Raw genomic sequence first — 27,668 nt, 5'->3', positions numbered from 1 at the left:
AGCAGCACAGCATGACATGAGCAATCCGGGTTATACCCTTCTGGAAGCCCTGGGCGTAACTATAGGTATAGCCACCGGAGCAGCAGGACTGACTACTTCCTTAAATATGTACCATAGGCTTTCCTCACCCTTCAGTCTATCTAGAATGTTGCTTCTATGTTAGTCAAGCAGGTATAGTAAAAGTCAAGATTTAACAACCTCAGACAGACCTTCAAAAACTTAAGAAACAGCTTGATGCTTCTGACCAGTGGATCACTAATAATCCAATAAAGAACTGGATACTACCTTTCTGAACCCCTCTTCTCTCTTTCTTAGTCCTACTAGCAGCACCCTACCTTACAAACTCATTGTCTAGATTCCAGCAACAGGTTCAAAGGGTTTCTAACCAGACTTTCAACCAGTTGCTGTTGCAGGATTACCAGTCCCTAGCTATGGAGCCAGATATCTGCAACATCTGCACACACCTGGACGAAGAAGATGAAGACTGTCCCATGAACCTCTATGCCCCAAATTCAACAGGAAGTAGTCTAATGATAACACTGCCCCTTTTCCAAACCCAGTTGTTTTATTAAACAAAAAAGAGGGGAATATAGGGAAAAGGGACCAGTCAAAGAAACACCCCCTGAGCAGAGCCAGTACTCTGGCGGCTTTCCTCTGGCATGGATGGAGGCAGTCCTAGTACCAGGTCCTCGGCAATATTTGGGTAGGGTGAACCCTGTCAGAATGGGATCTGCAGTGTGCAGTCCCCAGGTTTCAGGTGGTTTTGCTCAGGGCACCAGAAGTTAGGCCTGCCTTTCCTGTAGGTCGAGAATGGGACTCTGGGTGGGCTGGCTCCTTCCGGGATGGGAGCTTCAGTGCCCATTTATTTTTCTGTATGAAGATAAGTATTATTCTTTTGAGGTCTGTGAAGAATTGTTGTGGGATTTTGATGGGGATTGCATTGAATCTGTAGATTACTTTCGGTAATATTGACATTTTTACTCCCATCCAAGAGCATGGGAGATATTTCCATTTTCTGATATCTTCTTTAAAGACTTTAGGTTCTTGTCATACAGGCCTTTCACTTGTTTGGTTAGAGTTACCCCAAGAGATTTTATGTTGATTGTGGCTATTGTGAAGGGTGATGTTTCTCTGATTGCCTTCTCAGCCCGTTTGTTATCTGTATATAGTTAATCTTGTATCCTGCCACATTACTGAAGGTGTTTATTAAATGTAGGAGTTCTCTGGTAGAATTTCTGGGGTCTATTATGTATACTATCTATCAGGAAATAGTGAGAGTTTGACTTCTACTTTTCCAATTTGTATCCCTTTGATCTCCTTAGTAGTCTTATTGCTATAGCTAGAACTTAGAGTACTATCTTGAATAGATAGAGTGGACAGCCTGGTCTTGTTCCTGATTTCAGTGGGATTGTTTTGAGTTTCTTTCCATTTAGTTTGATGTTGGCTGTTGGGTTACTGTATATTGCCTTTATTATGTTTAGGTAAGTTCCTTGTATTCTTGCTTTCTCCTTTATCATGACGGGGTGTTGAATTTTGTTGAAGGTCTTTTCAGCATCTAGTGAGATGACCATGTGTTTTTTTCCCTTTCGGTTTGCTTATATAGCGAAATATATTGATGAATATTTGTATGGTGAACCATCCTTGCATCTCTGGGATGAATCCTACTTGGTCATGGTGGATGATTTTTTTAATGTGTTCTTGAATTCTGTTTGCCAGTATTTTATTGAGTATTTTTGTATTCATGTTCATGAGGGAAATTGGTCTGTAATTCTCTCTTTTTTTTTGGTTTTTTGAGACAGGGTTTCTCTGTGGCTTTGGAGGCTGTCCTGGAACTCGCTCTGTAGACCAGGCTTGGCCTCGAACTCACAGAGATCCGCCTGCCTCTGCCTCCTGAGTGCTGGGATTAAAGGCCTGCGCCACCAACGCCCGGCTCTGTAATTCTCTTTTTTAGTTGAGTCTTTGTGTGGTTTGTGTATCAGGGTAACTGTAGCCTCATAAAAAGTTTGACAATGTTCCTTCTGTTTCTGTTGTGTGAAATAATTTGAGGAGTATTAAGTATTAGATCATCTTTGAACATCTGGTAGAATTATGCATTGAATCTATCTGGGCCTGGCCTTTTTTTTTGGGAGACTATTGATAACTGTTTCTATTTCTTTTTGAGTTATAGGTGTATTTCAATTGTTTATCTGTTCTTGATGTAATTTTGGCATGTGGTACTCATGTAAACAATTGTCCATAATCCTTAAAGTTTTCCAATTTTGTGGAGTACCGGTTTTTGAGGTATGACCTGATGATTCTCTGGATGTCCATAGTGTCTTTGTTATGTCCCCCTTTTTGTCTCTGATTTTGTCAATTTGGATATTCTCTCCCTGTCTTTTGGTTACTTTGGATACAGCTTTGTCTATTTTGTTTAATTTCTCAAAGAACCAACTCTTTTTTTTTCTCATTGATTCTTTGCATTGTTTTTTGTGTTTCTATTTTATTGATTTCAGCCCTCAATTTGACCATTTCTTGCTATTCATCCCTTCTGGGTGAGTTTACTTCTTCTTGTTCTAGTGCTTTCAGTTGTTCTGTTTATTTATTAGTGTGGGATTTTTTCCAGTGTCTTTATGGCGTTTAGTGCTATGAACTTTCTTCTCAGCACTGCTTTCATTGTTTCCTATAAGTTTGAGAATGTTGTGCAGTCATTTTTATTAAATTTTAGCAAGTGTTTTATTTCTTTCTTTCTTGACGCAGTGGTGGTTCAGTTGACTCTTGTTCAATTTCCACGTGTTTGTGGGCTTTCTGAAATTAATGCTGCTGTTGAATTCTAATTTTAAATTGTGGTGATCTGATAAGGGTACAGGGGTTTGTTCCCATTTTTGTATCTGTTGAGGTTTGCTTTGTTACTTAGTATGTGGTCTATTTTTGAGAAGGTTCCATCAGGTGCTGAAAAGAAAGTATATTTTGTGTTTGGGTGGAATGCTCTATAGATGTCTGCTAAGTCCATTTGAGTCATAACCTCTGTTAGTTCCCACATTTCTCTGTTAAGCTTCTGTCTGGCAGATCTCTCCAGTGATGGCAGTGGGGGTGTTGAAGTCTCCCACCATTAGTGTGTGGGACTTGATTTGTGATTTAAGCTTGAGTAATGTTTCTTTTAGAAATGCAGGAGCCCTTGTGTTTGGGACATAAATGTTCAGAATTGAGATTTCCTCTTGATGCATTTCCCCTGTGAAGAATATGAAATGCCCTTGGTTATCTTTTTTGATTGATTTTAGTTTGGAATCTATTTTAGTAGATATCAGGATAGTTTTACCAGCTTGTTTCTTAGATCCATTTGATTGGAAAAAATTTCCCAACCCTTTACTTAGAAGTCATGGCTGTCTGTGAGTTTGAGGTATGTTTCTTGTATGCAGCAGAAGGATGAATTCTGTTTTTGTATCCAATCTGTTAGCCTGTGTCTTTTTATAGGCGAATTGAGGCCATTTATATTAATGGATATTAATGACCAGTGATTGCTAGTGCCTGTTATTTTTGTTTGTTGTTGATGATAATGACACTGTGCATTCAATTCCCTTCTTTTGGGTTTGCTGCTGTAAGCTCATCTGTTTCCTGGGTTCTTGTGGACATAGGTGATTTCCTTGGGTTAGCTTTTTTTTTTCTAGTACCTTCTGTAGGGCTGGGTTTGTGGATAGGTATTGTTTAAATTTGGTTTTATCACAGAATATCTTGTTTTCTCCATCTATGGTTATTGAAAGCTTAGCTGGGTATAGTAGTCGGAGTTGGCATCCATGGTTCCTTGGTGTCTGCATAACATCTGACCTGGACCTTCTGGCTTTCATTGTTAGCATGGAGAAGACAGGTGTAATTCTGATAGGTTTGCCTTTATATGTTACCTGGCCTTTCTCTGTGGCAGCTCTTAATATTCTTTCTTTATTCTGTGTGTTTATTTTTTGATTATTATGTATTGAGGGGACTTTTGTTTTCTTTGGTCATGTCTATTTGGTGTTCTGTAAGCCTCTTGTGTCTCCATAGGCATGTCCTTATTTAGTATGGGGAAGTTTTCTTCAATGATTTTATTGAATATATTTTCTGTGCCTTTGAGTTGGACTTCTTCTCCTTCTTCTATCCCTATTATTCTTACATTCAGTATTTTCATGGTGTCCCAGATTTCCTACATATTTTGTGTTAAGGATTTATTGGGTTTAAAATTTTCTTTGACTGCGATGAATCTATTTCCTCCAAATTACCTTCAATGCCTGAAATTCTCTCTTCCATCTCTTATATTCTGCATTTGTTTTCCTGACCTTTTACCCAAATTTCCCATTTCCAGAATTCCCTAGGCTTATGTTTTCTTTATTGTCTCTATTTCATACTTCATGTCTTGAATTGTTTCCTTCATTTGTTTGATTGCTTTTTATTGGTTTTCTTTAAGGGATTTGTTCGTATCTTTCAATTTTTTTGTGTCTTTTCCTCCATTTCTTTAGAGATTTTTTTCACTTCCCCTTTAAGGGCCTCAATCATCCTCATAAAGTTATGTTTGGGGTTGTTTTCTTCTGGTTCATCTGTGTTGGGATGTTTAGTTCTTGCTGTAGCACCACTCGTTTCTAGTGATGCCGTATTGCTCTTTATATTGTTGAGTGTGTTCTTAACTTGTCTATGCATCTCTTCATCTAATTGGTACGGGTGAAGCTTGTGCTTCAGGTGTTCTCTCTTTCTCCAATTGGTATAGTTGGGAGCTGTAGCTCCGTTGAAGACTCCTTCAGGCACAAATAGTGCAGAGCTTCTGGTTAAAGCTCCTCCTGGTGGAAGTGGTCATTCATTGAGGTGCAGGTGGGGCTATAGTTCAGGTGGATGCTCCTCTGGTTGGAGGTGTAGATGGGGCTGAGGGTTCAGTCGGCTATCTCCAACCAAGAAATGGAAGTGGATGCTGGCTGGGACACAGATGCTCTTTCCCACAGGAACTTTGATAGCTTCTGGAAGCTACTACTGGATACTGCTGCTGTCATTTCACCCAGTGATCAGTCCTTGCTCCTGGGCTTGAAGCTTGAACCTCCTTCTGACAATTCTGGGTCTGATACTCTGTGTCTGCCTTGAGGATGCTCTGGCCTGAAGCTCTAACCTCCCTCTGATGCTGCTTCTGGGCTGTGAAGCTGCTCCAAGGTCTGAGGCTTGTGGCTCCCTTCTCATGCAAGCCTTTTAACCCAGCACTCAAGAGGCATGGGCAAGGGGAACCCTGAGTTCCAGGTCAGCCAGCTCTACATAGTGAGTCTTGGACAGCTGTAGGTACACAGAGACATGACAAAGGGGTGTGGAAAAGCCCACTATGTCTCAATCCTACACAGAGAACTATAGTCAATTGGGGAATGCTGGGAGCAGGAGAAATAGTCTTCTCCAGGGAAGAGCATACTAACTGCTTATTCGGTACCAAATGATCAGCATTGAAAACATACATACAAGTAACTTTTGGGTTGAGTAGGTATTTACAAATATATATGTATACACAGACACATATGTATGCAATACACCTAATGAAAAAGATGCCATAAAGTTGAACATTAGCAGAGATGGTATATGGGAGGATTTGTTTCGAGGAAAGCAAGAGGAGAAATGTTCTAACATAAAATTTCAAAATTAAAAATGTAAAAAAAAAAGCAAAACTAAAAGAAAACAAACAAACAATTACAAACCCAGCCTAAAACCAAAACATAGAAACAAGTTATATACAAATCAGGAACATGCAGACTAGGACTCCTTTAAGCTTTCTTGATGCCCTAGATATAGTATCAATCATCAGGAATAGAAATGATAACTAATGTTGGCATGCCTTGGAGGAGAGAAGGTAAACACTGCTGTGGGAGTGAGAACTAGAGAATGAACTTTTAAAATTATTCTAGATAAGTACTCTAGATGTCCCGCCCCCAAATACAGTGTGGTGCAAGCACTGATGTGTGACTCTGCTCCTGTGGAAACAATGACATCTACGTGTCACAGGTAAGAAACCAATGACAAACCAAAGCTGGGAAACAACAAAGTCTAACTTGGTCAACCAATGAGGTTTATACTTTTTCTTTTAGGCATGTTTTTTCTGCATGTATGTCTATGTTCCATGTGTGTTCCTGGTGCTTTCTGAGGAAAGAGGGCATTGGATGCCCTGGAGTTGACAATACAGATTGAGTGTGTGTGTGAGGGTGCTGGTAATTCAAAGTGAGTCTTCTGAAAGAGCAGACAGTGCTCTCAACCACTGAGTCATCTCTACAGCTAACTGGATCAGTGAGTTTTATTGGGGTGATTTACAGGAGTGTGTGTGAGGGGTTACTTATAGAAGCACACAGGACTCAGTGACAGCTGCATCACCCTGTGAGGGTGATGTCTAATGAATCTGGAAACCTGGGGATCACTGCACAGCTTGCAGGCAGCTCAAGGGAGGATGGAAGTGTCTTTCAAGCCACTCACTACCTCCTCCAGGCAGCCTGTCTTGTCTGGTCCAGGCAGCATGAGTGCTGTCTGCTTCATGGCTGGTTTGAGCAACTTCTGTGCAGCTCAGCCTGTCTGACAGTGTCACTAGCCCTTACCAATTATATATGCTTGAGGCAGCAGGGCACTAATGAATCTTGCCAGTTTCTGTGACTTCCTAAAGTTTTTCACAGATTCTTGCTGGTCTTAATAATAAAAACCCAGAGACAGATATTGGGGTTAAGGGTGAAGATCAGAGAAGCAAAGCAGTCATCCACTAGAGAGTTCTCACTTCTACCAATGCTCAGTTCAAAATGTTGATCCTGTCCTCAGACTGCTTCTGACTGCACTGCTCCTCACATTGCACTGAGTCAGTCTCTCCCCCACTTTATATTACTCTCTCCACCGAGGCATATCTCTCCTGTCCCCACCTCCCTAGTGCTGGGATTAAAGGTGTGGGATCCCCTGCTGGGATCACCTTTGTGTGAGCTCTGTTTCTCTTTAAGACTGATTAATTTCCTGTAGCTCAGGGTGGACTTGACCTAAGAGATCTTTCTGCCTCTGTCTCCCAGAGTGCTAGGATTAAAGGTAACACCACTGCCTGGCCTCTATGGCTAACTAGTATGGCTAACATTGCACTCTGATCTCCAGGCAAGCTTTATTTGTTATATCATAAACAAAATATCACCACACTGAAGCTATTGTCTATTTCTGAGTTTCAGGACCTTCTCTGTAGGACTGAATGTATCACCTCGCATACAGCATTTCATTCCTTTATCTCTCATTTATTTATTTATTTATTTATTTATTTTATTTTATTTATTTATTTATTTAGTTTTTTTCGAGACAGGGTTTCTCTGTGGCTTTGGAGGCTGTCCTGGAACTCACTTGGTAGCCCAGGCTGGTCTCGAACTCACAGAGATCCGCCTGCCTCTGCCTCCCGAGTGCTGGGATTAAAGGCGTGCGCCACCAACGCCCGGCTTATCTCTCTTTTTAATATTCTGTGTCTTGAGCAGTTTTCTCCCAGATGGAGGGGTTTACACTCAGAGGAAACTGATACACAATACCCACTCCTGGGCATGAACTCTAAGGGCTTGCCACCTTGCCAATGAGTACTTGCCCAACATGTTCATTGCTGTTTTAATGGCAGAATTTAGGAAATGGAATCACCCCAGATATCCATCAACTTGACATATTGGTAAATGAAAAATACGACAGACATCTACAAAGACATATTACTTAGCTATAAATAAAAACACAAGTGTGAACTCTGGATGTAAGCATAGGCAACAAGAAAATATGGTGAGTGCTGCCACCTAGTACCCAAAGATCAAGCCTGACATGTTCTCTCTCATATTTGGGTCACAGCTTCAAACTTTTTGTTTTATGTGTTTTAGTAAGACTATATGTAGAAGACAGGAAGCCAGAAATGGGCCATTAGTCAGAAGATGGCAAGAGAGGATGCATAATAGAATGTAGTAGGTGTCAAGAAATTAGAGTATGGTGATTGAAGATTATGGTGTAGATGACCTAAAATAAACCCCAAACAATAAGAGAAAATGGTTATGTACATCTTAAATAATATTCAAAATAAATGAAAATATAGTGAGTTAGTGAAGTCCAAAATGTAAATTTGTTTTGGCTATCATTTATCAGGAGATGGAGATAATTTTTAAAACAATTTGATTTTTATGTATATGTATCTCTGTGTGTGTGCATGCACATGTGCTCATGGAGGTCAGACAAGAATGTCCGTATCCTGAAGTGGGAGCTGCAGATGGCTGAGTTACAGGATGCAGGTTTTGAAAACTGATATGTATCTTCTAGGTGCCTAATCTCTCCTGCCTGAAGATGATTTTCTAATAAAAAATTTAGGACTACAATCTGACATTTCTAACAACTAGTACCCTTGCATTTCAGTTTACAGGGTTTTATTAAAAGTTGCAGAGCATCTATAGAGGAAAAAAAAGAAATTAGAGAATGGTTCGAATATGTATTACACTGGTGGAAGAGGGGGTGACTGAAAGACCAACTCAAATGAGATGTCCATCAAGAAACTACATGAGAACCTCGCATTTTGCAACTCAAGTAAATAATACAATGAGAGGGTAGTAGAACAGATGTGCTATATATAAAAGAATGGGACATTGGATAATGTGTGCTAAATGTTTAACTGGGGATGGGGCAGTCCTGGAACTCACTACCAAGATGGTCTCAGACTAGAGATGTTCTTGCCTCTGCCTCCTGAGTGCTGGGATTAAAGTCATGCACTACCTAGCCTAGCATTATTATGAATTCTTGAATGTTGAACAAGATAAACAGTTTGTCTTGTTTTGCTTTTGTAGACAGGATTTCATTATGTAACATCCTTGGCTGTCCTGTATTTATCTGTGTAGACTATGATGGCCCCAAACTCACGTGTATTCACCTGTATCTGCCTCCCCAGTGCTGGGATTAAAGGCACGTGCCACAACCACTGCCAGGCCAAGACAAATGATTTTATTACACCTTCTCCAGGGGCTGAAGGCATGGTTTAGTGGAAAAGAGCATTGGTTGCTGTTCCAGGGGGCCAGGGTTTGGTTTCCAGCACACACATGGGAGGTTACAACTGTCTAGAACTCCAGTTCAGGAATCTTATGTCCTCTTCTGGCATTCACAGGCACCAGGCAAACATGTATTATATAGAAAGCATTGCAGGCAAAGCATCCATACACAGTTTTTTTTTTTTAATTCAGTTACTACTGCAGAATTTTATTTTGGTGTAAACTCTGTCATTTTATAAGTTTAAAAATTTCATTAAAGGCTTTTTACAAGTTTATCTTTTTTAATACACAATTTTGCACCATCAAAGTCCTGTTTTTTGTTCTTTAAAAATATTTTATTTTATATACATTGGTGTTTGCCTGCAAGTGTATCTGTATGAGGGAATCAGATCCTCTAGAAGAGGAGCTCCAGACAGGTGTGAGTTGCCATCAGGGTGCTGGGAATTGAATCCCAGTCCTCTGGGAGAGCAGCCCATACTCTTAACCACTGCCATCCCTCCAGCCCCCAAGTTTCTTATCTATATGCTTCTATTATGGATACTGTAGGGATTTATAAGCTGAGAATACAAAAATAATGCTATGTCACATTATTTACAAGTTATTTTTCTCTGTAGTGTGAACTCTCTGATGCCTTCTAAGATTGGAAAGGTGGATATAGGACATGTCACAATCTTCACATTTGTGAAGTGTCTCTCCAGTATGAATTTTCTGATGCGCTCTGAGGTAGGAGCACCTAGTAAAGGATTTGCTACATTCCTTACAACTGTAAGGTCTCTCTCCAGTATGAATTCTCTGATGTGTTCTGAGATTTGACATGTGGGCAAAGGATTTGTTACATTCCAGACATTTGTAAGGTTTCTCTCCAGTATGAAGTTTCTGATGTCTTCTAAGATTCGATATCTGATTAAAGGATAGGCCACAGTCTTGGCATTTGAAAGGTTTCTCTCCAGTATGAATTTTCTGATGTATTTGAAGACTAGAAATCCTGAGAAAGGACATGTCACAGTCTTTACATTTGTAGGGTTTCTCTCCACTATGAATTTTCTGATGTGCTCTAAGATACGAGCACGTAGTAAAAGACTTGTTACAGTCCTTACAACTATAAGGTCTCTCTCCAGTGTGAACTCTCTGATGCGTTCTAAGATGTGAGCTATGGGTAAAGGATTTGTCACATTCCATACATTTGTAAGGTTTTTCTGCAGTATGAATTTTCTGATGTGCTCTAAGGGTTGAGAGTGTAGTTAAAGATTTGCCACATTCCTTACAACTGTAAGGTTTCTCTCCAGTATGAACTCGCTGATGTGTTCTGAGATTTGATTGCTGGATGAAGGATTTGTCACATATACCACATTTGTAAGGTTTCTCTCCAGTATGAACTCTCTGATGTTCTCTAAGAGTGGAGCACTCAGGAAAAGATTTGCCACATTCCTTACATCTGTAAGGTTTCTCGGCAGCATGAACACTCTGATGTCTTCTAAGATGTGAGCACTTGGTAAAGGACTTGTCACATTCCTTACATTTGTATGGTTTCTCTCCAGTATGAATTTTTTGATGTGTTTTTAGAGTTGAGTTCACAGTAAAGGATTTGTCACATACTTCACATTTGTAAGGCCTTTCACCAGTATGGATTCTATAATGCCTTTTAAGATGTGACAATTCAAGGAAGGACTTACCACATTCTTCACATTTGTAAAATGTCTCTAAAGAATGAGTTTTCTGATGCCACTTAAGTGATGAATAGTGCGCAAAGGCTCTGTCACAGTCATTACATTTGTAAGGCTTCTCTCCACTATGGAGTCTATAATGTCGTCTGAAGTGTGAAAGCTGATGAAAGACCTTGCCACATTCTTGACAACTACAATGTTCCTCAGCAGTATGGATTTTCTGATGTGTTCTGAAACTGGAATGGTGGGCAAAGGATTTGTTGCATTCCTTACATTTATAAGGCTTCTCTCCAGTATGTATTTTCAGATGGCTTTTAAGAGCTGAGGACTGTCGAAATGACTTTCCACATTCTCTGCATTTGTAAGGGTTCTCCCCAGTATGAAGTCTTTGATGTATTCTAAGATTTGCACATTGGTTATAGGATTTGCCACAAATGTTGCACTTGTAGGGTTTCTTTCCACTGTGAATTCTCCAATGTACAGAGAGGCTTGAGGCAGTACTGAAACATTTCCTGCATTTCACACACTGGTATGGTTTCTCTCCAATGTAGATTGGTTGTTGCAAAAGCCTGTATGCAGAGCTCAAAGAGTCATCATGCTCTCCCTGCAGGTGTTCTTTCTTTGCAGTGTAGACTCTCTGATCTTGAGTAATGTTGGAACACAGATTTAAAGATTTCTCACAGTCTTTAGACTGACAAGGATCTTCTCCGGTGTGCATGCTTTCATGTCTGTCTGGGTTTGATGAGTCAACAGAGGCATCCCTGTGATTACTGCATGTGTAGTTATTAGAGTTTTCTGTAGTTTCACTTGTTCTATGAAGTGCACATGTGGAGGGGTCATGAAGCACTTTGTCAAGCTCATCACACTGACAAGACTCCTTTTCAGTCTTCACGTGGTGATGGACAGGATCACACTTGCAATAGTTCTCTGAAAATGAGTAAGGTCATATTAATATGACTTGTTCCAAGATTAAACATTTGATAAACGACTATATCCTTAGGCTCTCTCTTAAGATAAACGAACCAGCAACAACTTAGATATTTTTTCTTTCACTGAAATTTTATGTATTCTCATAAAAACAGCTGATAGCCTTGAAGGGTGTCTAATATAATAGATATCTCATCCTTATCAAAAATGTCTAATGGTACAAGATGGATCAAATAATTGAGGAATCAATAATTAGGTTTGGGATGGAACTCACTGACTGATTATATTTAGAAAACATGTCTCTATTTTTAAATATTTCTTCTAAAAATTGATGAAGAAAAGTTTAATCCAATCCCAGGTTCATAGTGCTTTTACTTACTAAGTGAGAGGCAATGAAGAACACTTTTCAGAAGATCCAATTCCTCTAAAGATTAAAGACTTACTTAAAAGCATCACAGGGTTTATTTTTCTATCTGGAGAAACACATTAGATTGTTCGAAAGTAATGGATACAAACACAGTATTCTGCCAGACATCAGAGGCTCTAAATCATTTGAGGCATGGTTGCAATGGGCAGTGATTGTATATTCCGATCCTCCACTGTCTGAGTTCCACACACTGCTGTGTTTCTTATTAACTCATAGGGTCATTCTCAAGTTTTCTCTGTACACTGACTCCTGAGACTATTTTCTAGAAGGGTGTCTGTGTATTCTTCACTGGGAAGAAAATGAAGGATGTAATATGAAGACACATAGAAAGGAAGGCAGTTAAAGAATTATCCTACTTCATGGACTCACGTTAGACTTTAAGTTTGTAAAATTATTCTGATCTGATGTTAGCATAGTCAAATAAAATTGCATTTTGCACTAGTATTAAGTCATCACAATTCAGGTGTAATAAGACACAACGTCTTCTAACAGCTATTACAACAGACAGGATGCACACTGGGACCAAGACACTACACTAAGTTAAATGATCAGGAATCCTTTCAAGTGGAATTGAACATCACAAAACCATCCTCTGCTCTTGTTTTCTCTTTCACTTGAAGCCATCAGTATTGTTCTGCTCATTCATCAGCCCACCCTGGTTGTGGCTACTCTGTCTTCTCCACATTCCAGGGCAATCTCATTCTCTACAGACAGGTGACCAGGCCTACCTTGCATACAATAATCCAAGTGTTCTGTGAGGTAACTCATGACCCGTGTTAGAATTTAGTACATAAGTCTAACACAATCCTGTGCTCAGTACATGAAGGAAACCACAGTAGAGTAATCTAGGAATGACTTCTAAATTGCTATTTTCTCTCAGAATCTTCAGCATATTTAGGGAGAATTTTAAGTTTTTATATCAAGTTTTTTCTCTGAAATAAAACCATGTTAGGTACAAAGATGGACATGGAGCTCTAAAGCATGGGTGTAACTACTATACAATACTAAGTATCTGAATGAGTTGTGGGACCAAAATGAGTAGTACATGATACCTCTAACATGGAAAGTGGAAAGAAAAAATTAAATTGTATGAAATCATTCTTTTCTACTCCCAACCTTCCCTAGTCTCCTGTTGCTTAACAGCTTAACAGAGACTTTACAACTTACAATGCTAGTACATACAAAGGATGAGTTAGGAATTCTAGAAGTAAAATGTTCTTACCCACAGAGACCAGGTTGCTGTAATTCTCCAACATCACATCGATGTACAAAGCCCTCTGAGCAGAGTCCAGACATTCCCACTCCTCCTGGGGGAAGTCCACAGTCACATCCCTGAATGTCAGCAGACCCTGAAACAAAAAAGTATAATTTGACAACATGATCCCAGGAAGAGTGCTTTAGTTGATACAAGGAGACTTGAGGAAATTAGGTTGTAGATTGTAGATGAATGAAGACAAATAGTCAAAAAAAAAAAAAAAAGAAAGAAAGAAAGAAAGAAAGAAAGAAAGAAAAAAAGATTTCTAATGTAGTCACATTGTAAAGTGGATTTTCTACCTCTGTGAAAACAGGATAACACAACATACACAAAACAACAGACATTTAAGGTCTAGACACAGTTATGTATCTGGTATGACTGCTGTGTTTATGTCCTACAGGATCACAGAATACATGTCACTTTAAGTGCTGTACCTGTAGATCACACAAAACATTGACACACTTAATCAATTCTGGGCATTCTTCGGCCTTAGATGATTGTATTCTAACATGCTCAGTTCGTATGTTTAAACTCTAGGTCCAGTGCCATTCCATTAAAAAGAAAGTTGTAGACAAGGAAGGTGGAATTCATGCCTCGATTTATAGGCAAAGAATTTTGGCCTTTTCTGTATACTGTCATTTTATTTATTTATTTTGGTTTTATGAGACAGAGTTTCTCTGTATTGTTTTGGAGGCTGTCGGTCCAGCCCGGCCTCGAACTCACAGAGATCTGCCTGCCTCCGCCTCCCGAGTGCTGGGATTAAAGACGTGCGCTTTTTTTTTTTTTTTGGAACTGTCATTTTAAACACTAACATATTAGATGAAGTAGTCTATAGGATTAATTTTATAAGGATATTTGAGTCCCAAGCAAGTAGATAGAAAAATCTGCACCAACCACATTTGATATAATCTAAAATTTTACTAAAAAATAGGCATAAGGCAACTTAGATAAATAACAATTTCAGAAGTTCTGAAGAAAATCTCACTCTATAAGAGTTATAAAAATTGAGGAAAATCTAAAAACCACATCAAATAGTGTTTTAACTTGCAGCTAGGCATGTACATGTAAGTGCAGTAACTGTAGATACATTCAGAAGTGACATAGATTTCCTGTGAGTAAATGAATATATTAAATTCTGTGAGAATTATACTCACTTTCAGTGCTTTGCAAATAAAATATAGCACAGAAGAATGGCTCAGAAGAAAATCTGAGCTACTATGTCTGAATTCTGTAGTCCCAATGTGTGTGTCCCTTTTAGTACTTATGTTGTGTTGAATGGTAGAGAATTTGTACCAGCAACATTTGGATAGGGGCTCATATCTAGAATTTACAGAGAATTACACCAATGAAATAAAATTGCCAATCAACAAGTGTGCTAATGACCTGAACAGACACTTTTTAAAGACAGAAACACAAATAACCAATAAATATTTCAAGTCTTCAGGATCCCTAAAACACCATCATGGAAACACAAACTAAAAATTCTTTGAAACACTGCCTCACCCCAGGAAGAATGGCTGTCATCAACTAACCTGACAACAAATGTTAGAGAGGATGTGGAGAGAAAAAGAACTGTCATTAACTGTTGGTACGTGAGGGGGAGTGTAAATAAATATAGTCATTGTGGAAATCAGATTGGAGATTATTGAAAAAAATTGGAGATAGAGCTAATATATGACCCAGAAATGTCACTCCTGAGATATAACCAAAGAACTGCATACCCCAATACAGGGATAGTTACACGTTGGGTTCATTGTTCCATTATTCATCGTAGCAAAGTTTTGTAAGTAAGCAAACTGTCTAGCAACAGTTGAAAAATGAAATGACTTGAAATATGTAATACTGAGTGAGATTATACAGTGTTAGAAAGAAGAAACCACATTTTCCCTCGTTTGTAGAATCCAGTCAACAATCGGTGTATATGGAAACAATGTACATGAGGTCACAGCAGAATATGGACAGAAAGAGAACAAGAAAGGTTAAATATCAGTTTTGAGGTAGGACTGCATGCAGGTAATGAACACAAGTTATGAGTAAGTATACAAGCTAAGTGCTTTTCTAGTTTTCTGTCACTTTTTCTTTTTTGTAGTAGACAAGTTCATAAAGATATTTGATAGTGAAAATATGAGATGCTATGTGATGCTCCAGAGCTTCTTTTCCCTATGACTACTCTAACTGCAGAGAAGTACATTGTATGGCATACTCTTTAGGGCTGGTTAATTGCAGGATGTGATGTTGTTTGAATGTTTTTGTAATGTTTAAAAAAATATCAGAAGCAGAAAATTAAAAGCTTGAAATGTCAGAATATATAACATTTCTAGAAAAAGAGTGGACATGACCACTGACCTGGGACATGTTTACTGGAGAATCAGCCATTTCTTTCTGCTTCTCTTCTTTTGAGTTTCTCTTTCAGGAACAATGAATAGATAGCTTGCTTCCCTATCAAATAAAGGAGTCAAAAGGAAAAAGCGAAAGTTACTGAAAGCTTAAAGAAAAATGTCAAACCACATGAAAAGATCCAAGCAACAGAATACACCAGGTGTATTGTCAGTGATGCCAAAGCCAGAAGACCATAGAATGACATTTGAAGCTTAGAGAAAAAAAATCACTATCAACCATATGGTTTCATCCAGAAAAATTCTATTATTAAAACCGATAGAGATGTAAATGCAATTCAAGATATTTATGAAGTAAAACAATTCATTTCAACAAAGCAGGACAGCAAACAATGTATCGAAGGCAAAATAGATACAAGAAAATTTGAGGAGTCATCCATGAGAACATGGGAAAAAATAAATTTCATGTGAAGGACTGATACAGTAGAAATGAGAAGTAATCATCCATGGGCAAGATAGCAAATCACTAAATCCACAGAGAAGGAAGAAAAATACAATAATCCAAACAACAATGACATCAAAAACAAAATCCTAGGGAATAAAAGCCCCATCAACAAATATCTAGCCACTCTAAGAGCCAATATAGATAATCCTCAATTAAATATATATAGCTTATGACCCAGCTGTTCCACTCTTGGCATATGCTCAAAGAATTCAATTCACAGATACTTGTTCGTTCATGTTCATTGATGCTCTACTCACAATAGCTACAAAAGGTAAACAATCTAATTGTCTGATGGAGGATGTACTTCCTTCTCATTGGTTGATGAATAAATACTGATTGGCCAGTAGCCAGGCAGGAAGTATAGGCAGGGCTACCAGACTAGGAGAATTATGGGAAGAGGAAAGACAGGGACGCTGTCACCAGAGCGGAAGGAGTAACATGCCGTACTATTACAGGTAAGCCACAGTCAAGTGGCAATATATAGTTTAGTAGAAATGGGTTAATAACTATGAGAGAACTAGCCAATAAGAAGCCTTAGCCATTGGCCAAACAGTTTATAATTAATATAAGCCTAAGTATGTTTATTTGGAACTAAAGGACTGCTGGACCTAGCTGGAAAGAAACTCTGTCTTCAACTGACAAATGGATAGTGAAAATGTGGCCTGTATATACTAAATATTATTTACCTGTAAAGAACATTGAAATCATGAGCTTTGCAGGTGGACTTAGAAAAGGTCATATTAAGTGAGGTAACCCAGATCCAGTACGGCAGACCATACATGTTCTCTCTCATTGGAAGTTCCTAGCTCCAAATCTTCAGATGTGAGTACACAACCTGTAGTGACTGCAGTAACCAGAAAAGTAACAAGACAGCACTGTGGGGTGTGGGGAATTAATACAGATGGGAGTAACAGGGTGCAAGTGATCTCAAGGGGAAATGGAAAAACACAGAGGGATTTAGTTATGGAGAAGGGACAGATATAAACACTTAAGAAGGAGGGTAAGGATGCTAAACAGTCATAAGGAATCCATCTATTCCTTCAATATTATCCATCTATGAAAAATGCTTATAGTACATACGCCTGAATATGCATTTATATGTAGAATATAAATGATAAAACTGATAATGCTCCCCCCAAGAACCAAAAATTTTCTTTCTTACAAAACCACCCACACAAGGCATGAGAAGGCTGCTTTGAATTTGTTGCTGTTGTTCAAGAGACTCCCAAAATATTATAGGCTATTTCTGTTGCCCATGGTGGACTCCCAGACATAAAAAGTGAGTTCCCTATTGTTGAAGAAACCACATACTTCGGTCACAAAAGCAGGAAGACTCTGATGGATCAGAACTTAAAATGTTCTTCCTGAAAATTAGCTTATGGTACAAGAAGGAAACATTCGAGCTTCCAGAGGGAGCCAGCCAACAGTCCTACCCCTTTATGACACCCATGAGCCACAAAAATGACAGCCCTAAGGGTGCAAGAGTGGCACACATATTGTGGCGGTGACCAACAGCTTCTAAGTGGATTAAGACCCTCTCAACAAGTGGCAGATCATGCCTGCTCCTGGAAAGCTAGCCAGTTTCCCTAGGGCTAGTGAAGTCAGGGATCTTGGAGAAGAACCTACAACCACTATTTTACTAAATCAGTATAATCCCTAACTGTATTCTAGATATTTTCCCTATTCCCACAGATAAATGTAGTCCTCACCCTTCATCTATGAAAGTTCTTTATGTAACACATGGAGATTATCACAGAAAAGTATAATCAGTCAAAATGTAGACTTGAGATGCTCAGTCCCACTGACACACAAACAACACAACTCCTTCACCTCAGCTCAGGGATCACTGAGAAAGGGGCAGGAATAGTGTAGGAGCCAGAGGAACAGGATGCTTGCTGTGAGATTGTGTCAGAGAAGCAGCATGCATGAAATCTTACAAACATGGTTGCCTAAACTTGAGATGAACAAAGACAACACCAAGAGTCACACTAACACAGAAACTCATTAGGCCTCAACCCTAGTCAAACACTAAGGAATCCTGAGAGCTAGAGAAATAGTCTTTACCAGAGAAGAGTGCATCTTATGGTTATCCAATGCCAAATGTTCATCCCTGAAAACATACAGACTGAGTAGGTTGTATTTTTATGTTTAGGAATACACACAAATATACAACAGCAATGAAAGAGCAAGTTATTAAGAAACAATAATGCCTATGTAAAGTCAAAAATTTTGGACCATGTAGATAAAAAATTTATAATATTTACTACTGTTACTTACATAATAAAACTTATCAGGGGGCTAGAGAGATGGCTCAATGTTTCAGAGCATCTGTTGTTCTTTTAGAGATACTTTAACAAAAATGTGAATAGTAAATAAAAATTAGGAGAATAAAATTTAAAATCCTTAAGCTAAATAGAACATGGGAAGACATTTCACACAGTTGGAATGGAACACAGTATTTTGAAATCTGTAGTATTTCTGAAAGTGGTTTATATCATCAGTTCAAATGACATTTAAGTGTCCCACAATAACCTTCAGAGAAATAGTAAAGAGAAATGTAGAATTTATGTTGACACAAATTCCCTGTGCCCAGAACAGCCCCAGGAAAACGTTGTAATGCTTGAGCTATCCCAGTGTGATTCCAGATCACAGCAATGCAATACAGCAGCAGAACCAGAACCTGCCCAATAGCAAATGAGCAGGTGAATACCATTGAAATAACACAAACGGGTGACCAGGTGAATACCACTGAAATAACACAAACATGTGACCAGGTGAATACCACTGAAATAACACAAACATGTGACCAGGTAAATACCACTGAAATAACACAAACATGTGACCAGGTGAATACCATTGAAATAACACAAACGTGTGACCAGGTGAATACCACTGAAATAACACAAACATGTGACCAGGTGAATACCACTGAAATAACACAAACATGTGACCAGGTAAATACCACTGAAATAACACAAACGTGTGACCAGGTGAATACCACTAAAATAACGCAAACGTGTTGTAGATGAGACAGCCTCTTCAAACAGTGGTATTGGGAAAAGTACCTATCCACATATAAAAACATGAACCTGGGTTCATCTCTCTCCTACCACACATTGAATCACAGACCTTCATGTATGATCTCAAACCGTGACTTCTTCAGAGCAACACAAAGGAGCAATACTTGATACAATGGCAGGAACTGACAAATAGTAATGTGGGAAAAAAAAGTCCAGGAAAATACAATTAAAACTATAAAGAGACAGCCTATGCAGCAGATACATTTATTGGTTATGTATTTATACTACAATGGATAAAAACTCACAGTTTATAAAAAAAACTTACAAAGGAAGGAAATAAGAATACAATTAATAAGCAAATGGATTGAACAGGCCATGCTCAATAGCAGTTTGTTTTAATTAAGCCTTTTAATTTTAAAATAAATCAAGGAGGAACACACACAAATCAAGTGTATATTATATACTCCATGAGTTATTATAAAGCAAGTATTACTACCCGGATCAAGAAAGAAAACTTGGCCAGTGACTTAATGGCCTCTCCAGTCTCCACTTCCACGCTTTTCAAAGGGATCATATCCTGCATTACATTATAATCCCTTTTTAAAATGTCTCAATAGTTCTGCCCTCCCAACTGTGTAATCCCTAAGCAGCATTCTCTAGCCTTGCCCATTATACTTACATGGTGCTGAAGACTGAACCCTGAGGTTTGCATATGTTAGGCAAGCTCTCATCAGTGAGTTACAGCCCTAGCTCCCTGCCCCATTTCCCTTTTTATTCCGGGACAAGGCTTTACTCAATTGCCCAGGGTGACCTTGAATCTGGTTACTCTTGACTCTGTTTCCCAGGTTGCTGAGATTACAGGCCTGGGTGAGTGTGTGAGTGTGTGAGTGTGTGTGTGTGTGTGTGTACACAGCAGTTTTAATAGCCAATATGTACATAATATAAAAAATCTACAGCATAGTTCATAAGATTATGCAAATAGAGATTCCAATTCCAATTCTCTCTAGTCAGTGTCTACACTCAAGTTCCTAAACAATAACTAGTGCATGGGCATGGTTCAGTAATCTCTTGAAATGTAAAAGGATAGCATTCCATTTATTTTTAATCTAACCCAAAGATATACAGAATTCAAGAAAAGAAAAACGACATCTGATATTCAAAATATATGTATTTTCTATGTAAAAGGCATTTCACATCTAAAGATACAAAATACTGTGAAAGAAGGAATATTAAAAATGCCATGACTATGGACAGCGGGAAACTAATGATCATAATTACACCAGTGACAGAAAAAACTATCAAAATACAGAATAAAGAGTAATAGCAAATGACAAAATGGTCCATTAGATAGAAAGTCCTTGATCTACATGAGTACATCTCACAAAACTGGAATTCCCAGCAGACAGAAAACAGGAGAATCCAGAAAACATGTGAAAATTGGCACATTGCTTCATGGTCTTTTCAAACACGAAAAGACAACCTAGAAGGAGGTCTGTCTTCTCTAAAACTTCAAGCAATTCTCATCACAATCCTATTTGTGTATCTTACAGAAAGCAATCCTGAAAGTACGAAGGAACAGCACAGAGCCAAAAAATACTAAGAGGATCAAACCTAGAGGTGATCTCACAGTATATTACAATTACAGCAGTGGAAACCATTTGGGATTGTCCTGACTACAGACAGTCAGAGGTATCCATGGGAAGACAGAACAGATGGATTTAATAGTCTGTAAATATACTTCCTTATTTCTTATAAGACTACCCTGGTATTATTTTCAGAAATGGTTAGCTATATTAACACTAAAACGTAGAGAATGTACTTGAATACCAAAAGGTCCAAGATTGCTAAAACAATAAATAAACATAGAGGTCTTAATTTTGGTCATTTATTAATATATTAAAGCCACAGAAATGAACAAGAATATGGTATGATGACATGACCATGATATGAATGAATAAAGACATAGCACCAGTTCTCACACCTACAATGGGATAATCTCAGTGGGAGTCTCCAGAATTATTTCTAGTGAAACAGAATGTGGCAAAATGATTTCATGTCACACTTCCATATCACTTTAACCCCTCGCCATTCCATTACCAATCCCTCCCCCACATCTCCATCTTTAGCTTCCATCTCCTCTCTCCTTCCAAGCCCCTTTGTTCTGCTGCACAGGTGAGCAGGTCAGGGTGATCAGTGAACCCTGCACATGAGAAAGAGATTGTTCAGGAAGCCCCTGGATTTCTCACACAGTGCTGTGCTCAGTAGATGAAGAGAGGAATCTACAGATAATTCCCCAAATGTCATGCAGGGTCAGAATACTGAAAATATTTAGCGAGCATTTTCAATTAGTGTAACTATAATCCCACTTCCAATCACAGTTCAGTCAAATCCTGGGGCAGAAATGGAACTGAATGATTGGGATGAGAATATTATACACTAGTGACGTTCTGAATTTCTCATGATGCAATTTGATAGAAGCCTCACACTTCCCAATGGACAAACAGGAAGAAGAGAGAACATTTCATGTAGATTTTCTTTGTTCTTCTTTCACTTTACTCTGTGAGATTCATTCACACAAAGCTCAAACACACTTGCAAAGTAATTTGTCAAGAAACCCTGGGAGGAGCAGCAAGGGAGACTGTAAGCAAACTATTGAAGCAAAGTATTCTCAACCACAGAACAGACTGATGGAAGTCTGCAACATCCAGTCTCTGTACAAAGCCCTCAGGGCAGAGTCCAGGTATTCTCCTGGGAGAAGTCCACAGTCAATCACTGGCTGTCAACAGACCACAAAAGAAAACTCTGCAGTTTGAAGAGTTGTGTCGATGCACACCTTTAATCTCAGTTCTTGGGAGACAGAGGTGGGTGTAAATCTGTAAATTTCAGTCCAGACAGAGTAATACAATGAATTCAGGACACAAACATAGCAAACACAAGAGCCAAAAAAATAATAATAACAACAGTTTGGTCATGTGTTCCTGGACAGAGTCCTTTTCTTTGACCAAGGAGAGAAAAGATTCCTCTAACCATTTTTCTGATGTAGATGAGTCATTATAATTATTCAAAACATGCTTTCTAATACTATCCTATAAAATAATATCCTTTCATTTCTTTTTTCTTCTCCCTTTCACTGTCTGTAAACTCCCTCTGTAGACCAGGCTGGCAAGGAACTCCCAAATCCACCTGCCTCTGCTTCTCAAATGCTGGGATTAAAATGGTGTGCCACCACCACTATGTGGTTTATAATGCCTTTTCTAACTGTGAAAATACTGTGACCTCATACTGTAAAAAAGCATATTGTGCTTCTGCAGGCTCTAAGCTGCACATTAAAAACACATATTTCTTTGTCCTTTTTTTCTTTTCTTGAGACAGTGTCTCACCGTGAAGCTGTGGCTGCCCTGGAACTCATTAGGTAGACCAGACTGGCATCAACTCACTGAGCTCCATCTGCCTCTACCTCCCCCAGTGGTATGACTCAAGGTGTGTGGCACCAAGCTTGCCAAAGACATTTTTCACAATGCTCTAAATACACCACAGAGTGTGTACATGTCAGACGAAAATTTTAATGTCGGATAAAAAGCTTACTTTTAAACGTTAATGTTTACATTCATACCGATGGGACTCCCCCCAAAAATATAATTTCGGATTTAATGATATTTGTAGGTTTTCATTTCATGTCTAATATATAAAAACTTTCTGGGAATACCAAATCCTTAGTCCTATGAGCCATTCTTTTGAATAACGAAGTGGTTTAACACGAATGTTAGCGTGATGTAAATTCGAAGGCTTTGTCCTTTCCACTTTAGCAAAGATAACCGTGTTTGCAAGCATCAACGCATAAATTCAAATATTCTATTAGATTATTTTTATGAGAATATTTGGCAATCAGAAGATCAATGGCAAAAAAAATCAGTATTAGTCCAGTTATTATGATCGAAAATTTATCAACAAGAGCAAGACACCCACATCAGAATTAGGGAGCCGGCTTCCGGATGAGCCACAGAGAAACCGCTCGCACCCCGGTCCCCTCCCCTCCCGGGTCCCAGCCCCGCCGCTCCTCTGACCTGGGAGGTTCCAGGGCCGCCGGGCTGCGGTTCCCGCCACTGCGCTGCTGCTGACGCTGACTTTCCCAGGCCGCCCGCCCCGCGCGGACACTGCGGCTCCGGAGTCTCCAGGTCCCCGCGGCGCCCGCCGCGTCCCCCGCACCCGGGTCTGCAGCGCGCGGTTCCCACGGTGCGGGACCCGGGGCAACGACAGGGAACGGGCACTTGTCACTGCCGGCTGAGGCTCCGCAGTTCACTTCCTGGTCCTCTCTCATTAGGTTTCCCCGCTTCCGTTACGTCACCAACTTAACACCTCCCACTTCACCTAAACTTCAACACCCCCCATCGCTGCTTCCGGTTTCGTGTCCCCGCCCCCACGGCCCTCCCTCTCGGTCTCCCCCGCCTTCCCCAGGGCTGCAGCTGTCAGGCTGCCCTGGACCCGCTCTGCACAGACTCCACACGCGCTTGCTGCAGCCTAGACCAGAGCTGCATCCGGGAGGACGCTGCACCCCGGGATCTGACCCCACAGTGAGTTCTGAAACCTTCAGAGAAGACAAGCAGCCTAAACTGCTTGACTACTAGACTCCCGGGCTACATGCTTAGAATAATCACAGGCTAGTTACATTTTTTTTTTTTGGTCTTTTTGTTATTTTTGTCTTTTTTTTCCAGAGCTGAGGACAGAACCCAGGGCCTTGCGCTTGCTAGGCAAGCGCTCTACCACTGAGCTAAATCCCTAACAGCATGATCACAGGCTAAATTGAGATGCCGGCGTCCCATCGCCAAAGAAGAAGAAAAGAAAAAAAGAAAAAAGAAAAAAAAGAAAAAGAAAACAACAAAACCAAACAAACCAAAGCCAAATACTGCAGTTGTACCTGGGGGGGGGGGAGGGGAGACATTTCAGGAGCCTGGATTCTGAAGAGAACTCGGTGTCTCCAGAAGTCAGTGGTCACCACCAGATGGGGGCCTTGTTATTTTACTAACTCAGAAACCTCTAAGTTAAGCTTCTGTAACTCATGCTAAAAGTGCTGTTTAGATAAAATGCAGGATTTTATAAAAATGAAATGGTGAGTGCAGAGAGTCTTGCTGTCCCAGATGCAGAAAATAAGGAAGGTATCTGGTATCGGCCCTACAAAAAGTCAGTGGTTCTGGGAACACTGAGGAAGAGGAGGAGGAAAGGAGTAAGAAGGGAGGAGGACCGGCTCAGACATGTCATTCTGTAGACTCCACACAGCTGTTGTGATCAGTAACCAACAGCAACGGTACTGACCTGCACTGACCTCACACTAGACACAGTCAGTCTAGGAAAGGGAAAGGCTCACAGGGCCCCACCCTTAACTCTCAAATGTTGTCTATGGATGGATTGTAGAAGAGTCACTGCCTTTAGCTGCAGTCCTCTGCTGAGCCCAGCAGGCTCCAACACACAGCTCCAAACCCACAGTCTCACAGATGGCCCTAGTTAACCTCTGGGGATTCCCAAAGGAATTTTGGAATTGTGGACCAGAACAGTAGAGGTAGGAGGTGAGAGTGGGCAGTATTTGAGGTCCTGGGCACAAATGCATAGACCGTGTGAATACATGTATGTGTGTATGAAATAGTTAGTAGCAGATTTTTTTCTTTTGTGATAGGGTTTCTCTGTGTAACCCTGGCAGTCCTAGAACTAGCTTTTTAAGAGTATAAAGATTACAAGAGGCAGTGGATCAGGGAATTTGTATCTCCTAGTATACTAGTCATGATTCTCTAGACTAATAGAATTGTTGCTGGAGTTTCTTGTGCTGCCAGGTCCCGTCTCTTCAGCCCCAAATGAACACATAGGGATGCTGTGTTAATTATTAAACTCTGGGCCCATGGCTAGGGCTTCTTATTGTCTATCTCTGTCTTAATTATTAACCCATTACTATAAATCTAAGTATTTCCACGTGGTCTTATCTTACTGGAGAAGAGTCCGAATCTGTTATGTCTTCCTCTGCTACATGGTGTCTCCTCGAGGTCTCTCTCTGCCTACCTTTTCCAGAATTCTTCTCGTCTCCTAGTCCCACTTATCTTCCTGCCTCTATTGGCCAAAAAGTGTTTTATTCATCAACCAATAAGAGAAACATATATACAGAAGGACATTCCCATCAACAGAACTGATAGACACACACACACACACACACACACACACACACACACACTTTACTGGAATGACTGACAGGCTGCTGTCCAGTTAATCCAACAATGGCTGGCTGTAATAGAAAGTCCAACAATCCAGTAGTTGCTTAGTCCACAAGGCTGGATGTCTCAGCTGGTTTTCAGTATATGCTGGAATCTCAAAGAAGCAGAATCCAATGTCAGTGAAGGAATGACTGTGCTACCAAGGAAATGAGCCAACAAGCAGGCAGTGAGCAAAATGATTCCTAGTTCCATTTTCTTATATAGGCTTCCAGCCTCTGGATCCTGATCAAAGGTGTGTGTCCTTTAGCCTCAAAATGTGGAATGGTATTTGTCTTCCTGCCTCACAGTGCTAGACTACAAGTGGATTTAGTCACTTCAAAACAAGCAAAACTAATCTCTCCGGTGTGTCCTCCACTTTTGAATCATAACTCATTCGAGATGCACTCAAGTTGATAACCAAGAATAACCATCACACCTAGCAATGCCAGAAGCTATGTCTATAATCTCACCAACATGACCTCCCAAACCTGAGCTGGACAAAGAACAATGGAGATGCCGAAAAGGATGAGGAGGGCCCACAATGCCTCAATCCTACACAGGCAACTAGAGGATGCTGGGAGGAGAAGAAACAGTCTGCCCCAGAGAAGATCGCACATGTGGTGATATTCTGTTTGATCTAACAAATAAAGCTTGCCTGAAGATCAGAGTGAGGAGCTGGCCACACTAGTTAGCCATAGATTCCGGGCAATGGTGGCACTCACCTTTAATCTCAGCACTCAGAAGGTAGAGTTCCGGGTCACCCTAGGCTACAGGAGATGGATCCAGTCTAAAAGAGAAAGAAAGCCAGGCAGTAGTGGCTCACACCTTTAATCCCAGCACTTGTGAGTCACAAGATTTTAATCCCCACACTAGGTAGGTGGAGACAGGAGTGATATGGCTGGATGGAGCGAGGAATTTAAGACAGGAGTTCATGGCATTCAGTCTGTGGATTCCTAGAGACGGGATTGCCTATTTGGTTTGAGGATTCAGTAGAAGTAAGAAGTCTCTCTAGTGGCTGGTGCCTTTACTTCTCTGATCTTTCAGCATTTACCTTGATATGGGACTCTGGGTTATTATTATTAATACCTATTAGAACCTGCTACACACACCAACTGGTTATTGAGTATCAAACAGTCAGCATTGAAAACATGCATATTAGTAACATATGTGTTGAGTAGGCTTACAAATATATATGTATACATATATACTTATGCAAAAACACTTAAGGAAAAGATGCCATGAATTTGAAAGTTAGCAAGGAGGGTATATGGAAGGATTTGTCAGGAGGAAAGCGAGAGGAGAAATGTTCTAATAAATACAAGATTAAAAACATAAAAAAGCAAAAGAAAACAATGAACACACAACAACAAACCCAAACTAAGACCAGAAGAAAGAAAAAGATATATACCTCTCCGGGGAATGCAGACTGGGACTCCTTTAAGCCTTCATCACACCCTAGATACAATGTCAATCATTAGGAATAATTAGAGGTCTTTATCACATTTTTAGTGTTACTACATTTTTTCCTTATTATGATTTATTTTATTTATTTCAAGACAGGGTCTATGTATTCCTGGTGGTTCCAGAACTCACTATGTAGACCAGAACAGCCTCAAACTCACAGAATTCTTCTTGTCTCTGCCTCCTGAATTAAAGGCATGCACCACATAGCCTGTCTTTATCATAAATTCTTGAATGTTGAACAATTTTTTTGCTGCTTTTTTGAGAAAAGATTCACTATGTAACAGCCTTGGCGGTCCTTGAACTAGCTGTGTACACTAGGCTGGCCTCAAACTCACAGGTATCCACCTGTCTCTGCCTCTTAAATGCCAGGATTAAAGGTGTAGCAGTTAAGAGTACTGGTTCTTCTTCCAGAGGACTGGAGTTTAATTTCTAACACACATAGGAGCTCACAACTGCAACTATAGCCTCAGAGAATCTAATGACCTCTGATGGCATTCACAGGCACCTAGAAAGCAAGCAGCATACAGAAAAGAGTTGCAACACAACTCTTTACACATTGGACAAAGCACCCATATATATTTTAAAAATTCAGTTACTTTTTTTTTTTTTTTGGTTTTTCTAGACAGGGTCTCTGTGTAGCTTTGGAGCCAATCCTGGCATTCGTTCCGTCTGTCCTCGAACTCACAAAGATCTACCTGCCTCTGCCTCCCGAGTGCTGGGATTAAAGGTGAGTGCCACCAATGCCCCGCCAATAGAATTTTTAAAAAATATAAACTCTGTGATAGTTTCTAAGATTTAAACCTTCATTACAGGCTTGGTCATGTTTCTTATCTTTACATTTCTATTATTTTAGCTTGTC

General features: G+C 39.8%; 1 protein-coding gene across 3 annotated transcripts in view; it reads right to left on the bottom strand.

Annotated features, from left to right (window-relative positions):
• Positions 1-8,912: 8,912 nt before the first annotated feature.
• The window catches only part of LOC121135337 (zinc finger protein 54-like), a 22,287-nt gene continuing 3,531 nt past the window's right edge, over positions 8,913-27,668 (bottom strand). For 2 of the 3 annotated variants that reach the window (XM_040733900.1, XM_040733901.1), the window contains exons 2-6: positions 26,754-26,800; positions 26,068-26,132; positions 15,598-15,690; positions 13,219-13,345; positions 8,913-11,569 (exon numbers count right to left, since the gene is read on the bottom strand). In XM_040733900.1, coding sequence (XP_040589834.1) covers positions 9,570-11,569; positions 13,219-13,345; positions 15,598-15,627 — 2,157 coding nt within the window. In that variant the 5' untranslated portion in view covers positions 15,628-15,690; positions 26,068-26,132; positions 26,754-26,800 and the 3' untranslated portion in view covers positions 8,913-9,569. Of the gene's footprint in view, positions 11,570-13,218; positions 13,346-15,597; positions 15,691-23,176; positions 23,485-26,067; positions 26,133-26,753; positions 26,801-27,668 lie in introns of those variants that run through there. The other variant, XM_040733902.1, reaches the window with a different exon arrangement.

Source organism: Mesocricetus auratus, unplaced genomic scaffold (assembly GCF_017639785.1).
Source record: "Mesocricetus auratus isolate SY011 unplaced genomic scaffold, BCM_Maur_2.0 Super-Scaffold_100037, whole genome shotgun sequence".
In the NCBI taxonomy this organism is placed as follows: domain Eukaryota; kingdom Metazoa; phylum Chordata; class Mammalia; order Rodentia; family Cricetidae; genus Mesocricetus; species Mesocricetus auratus.
This window is presented reverse-complemented; position numbering and strand designations above follow the sequence as displayed.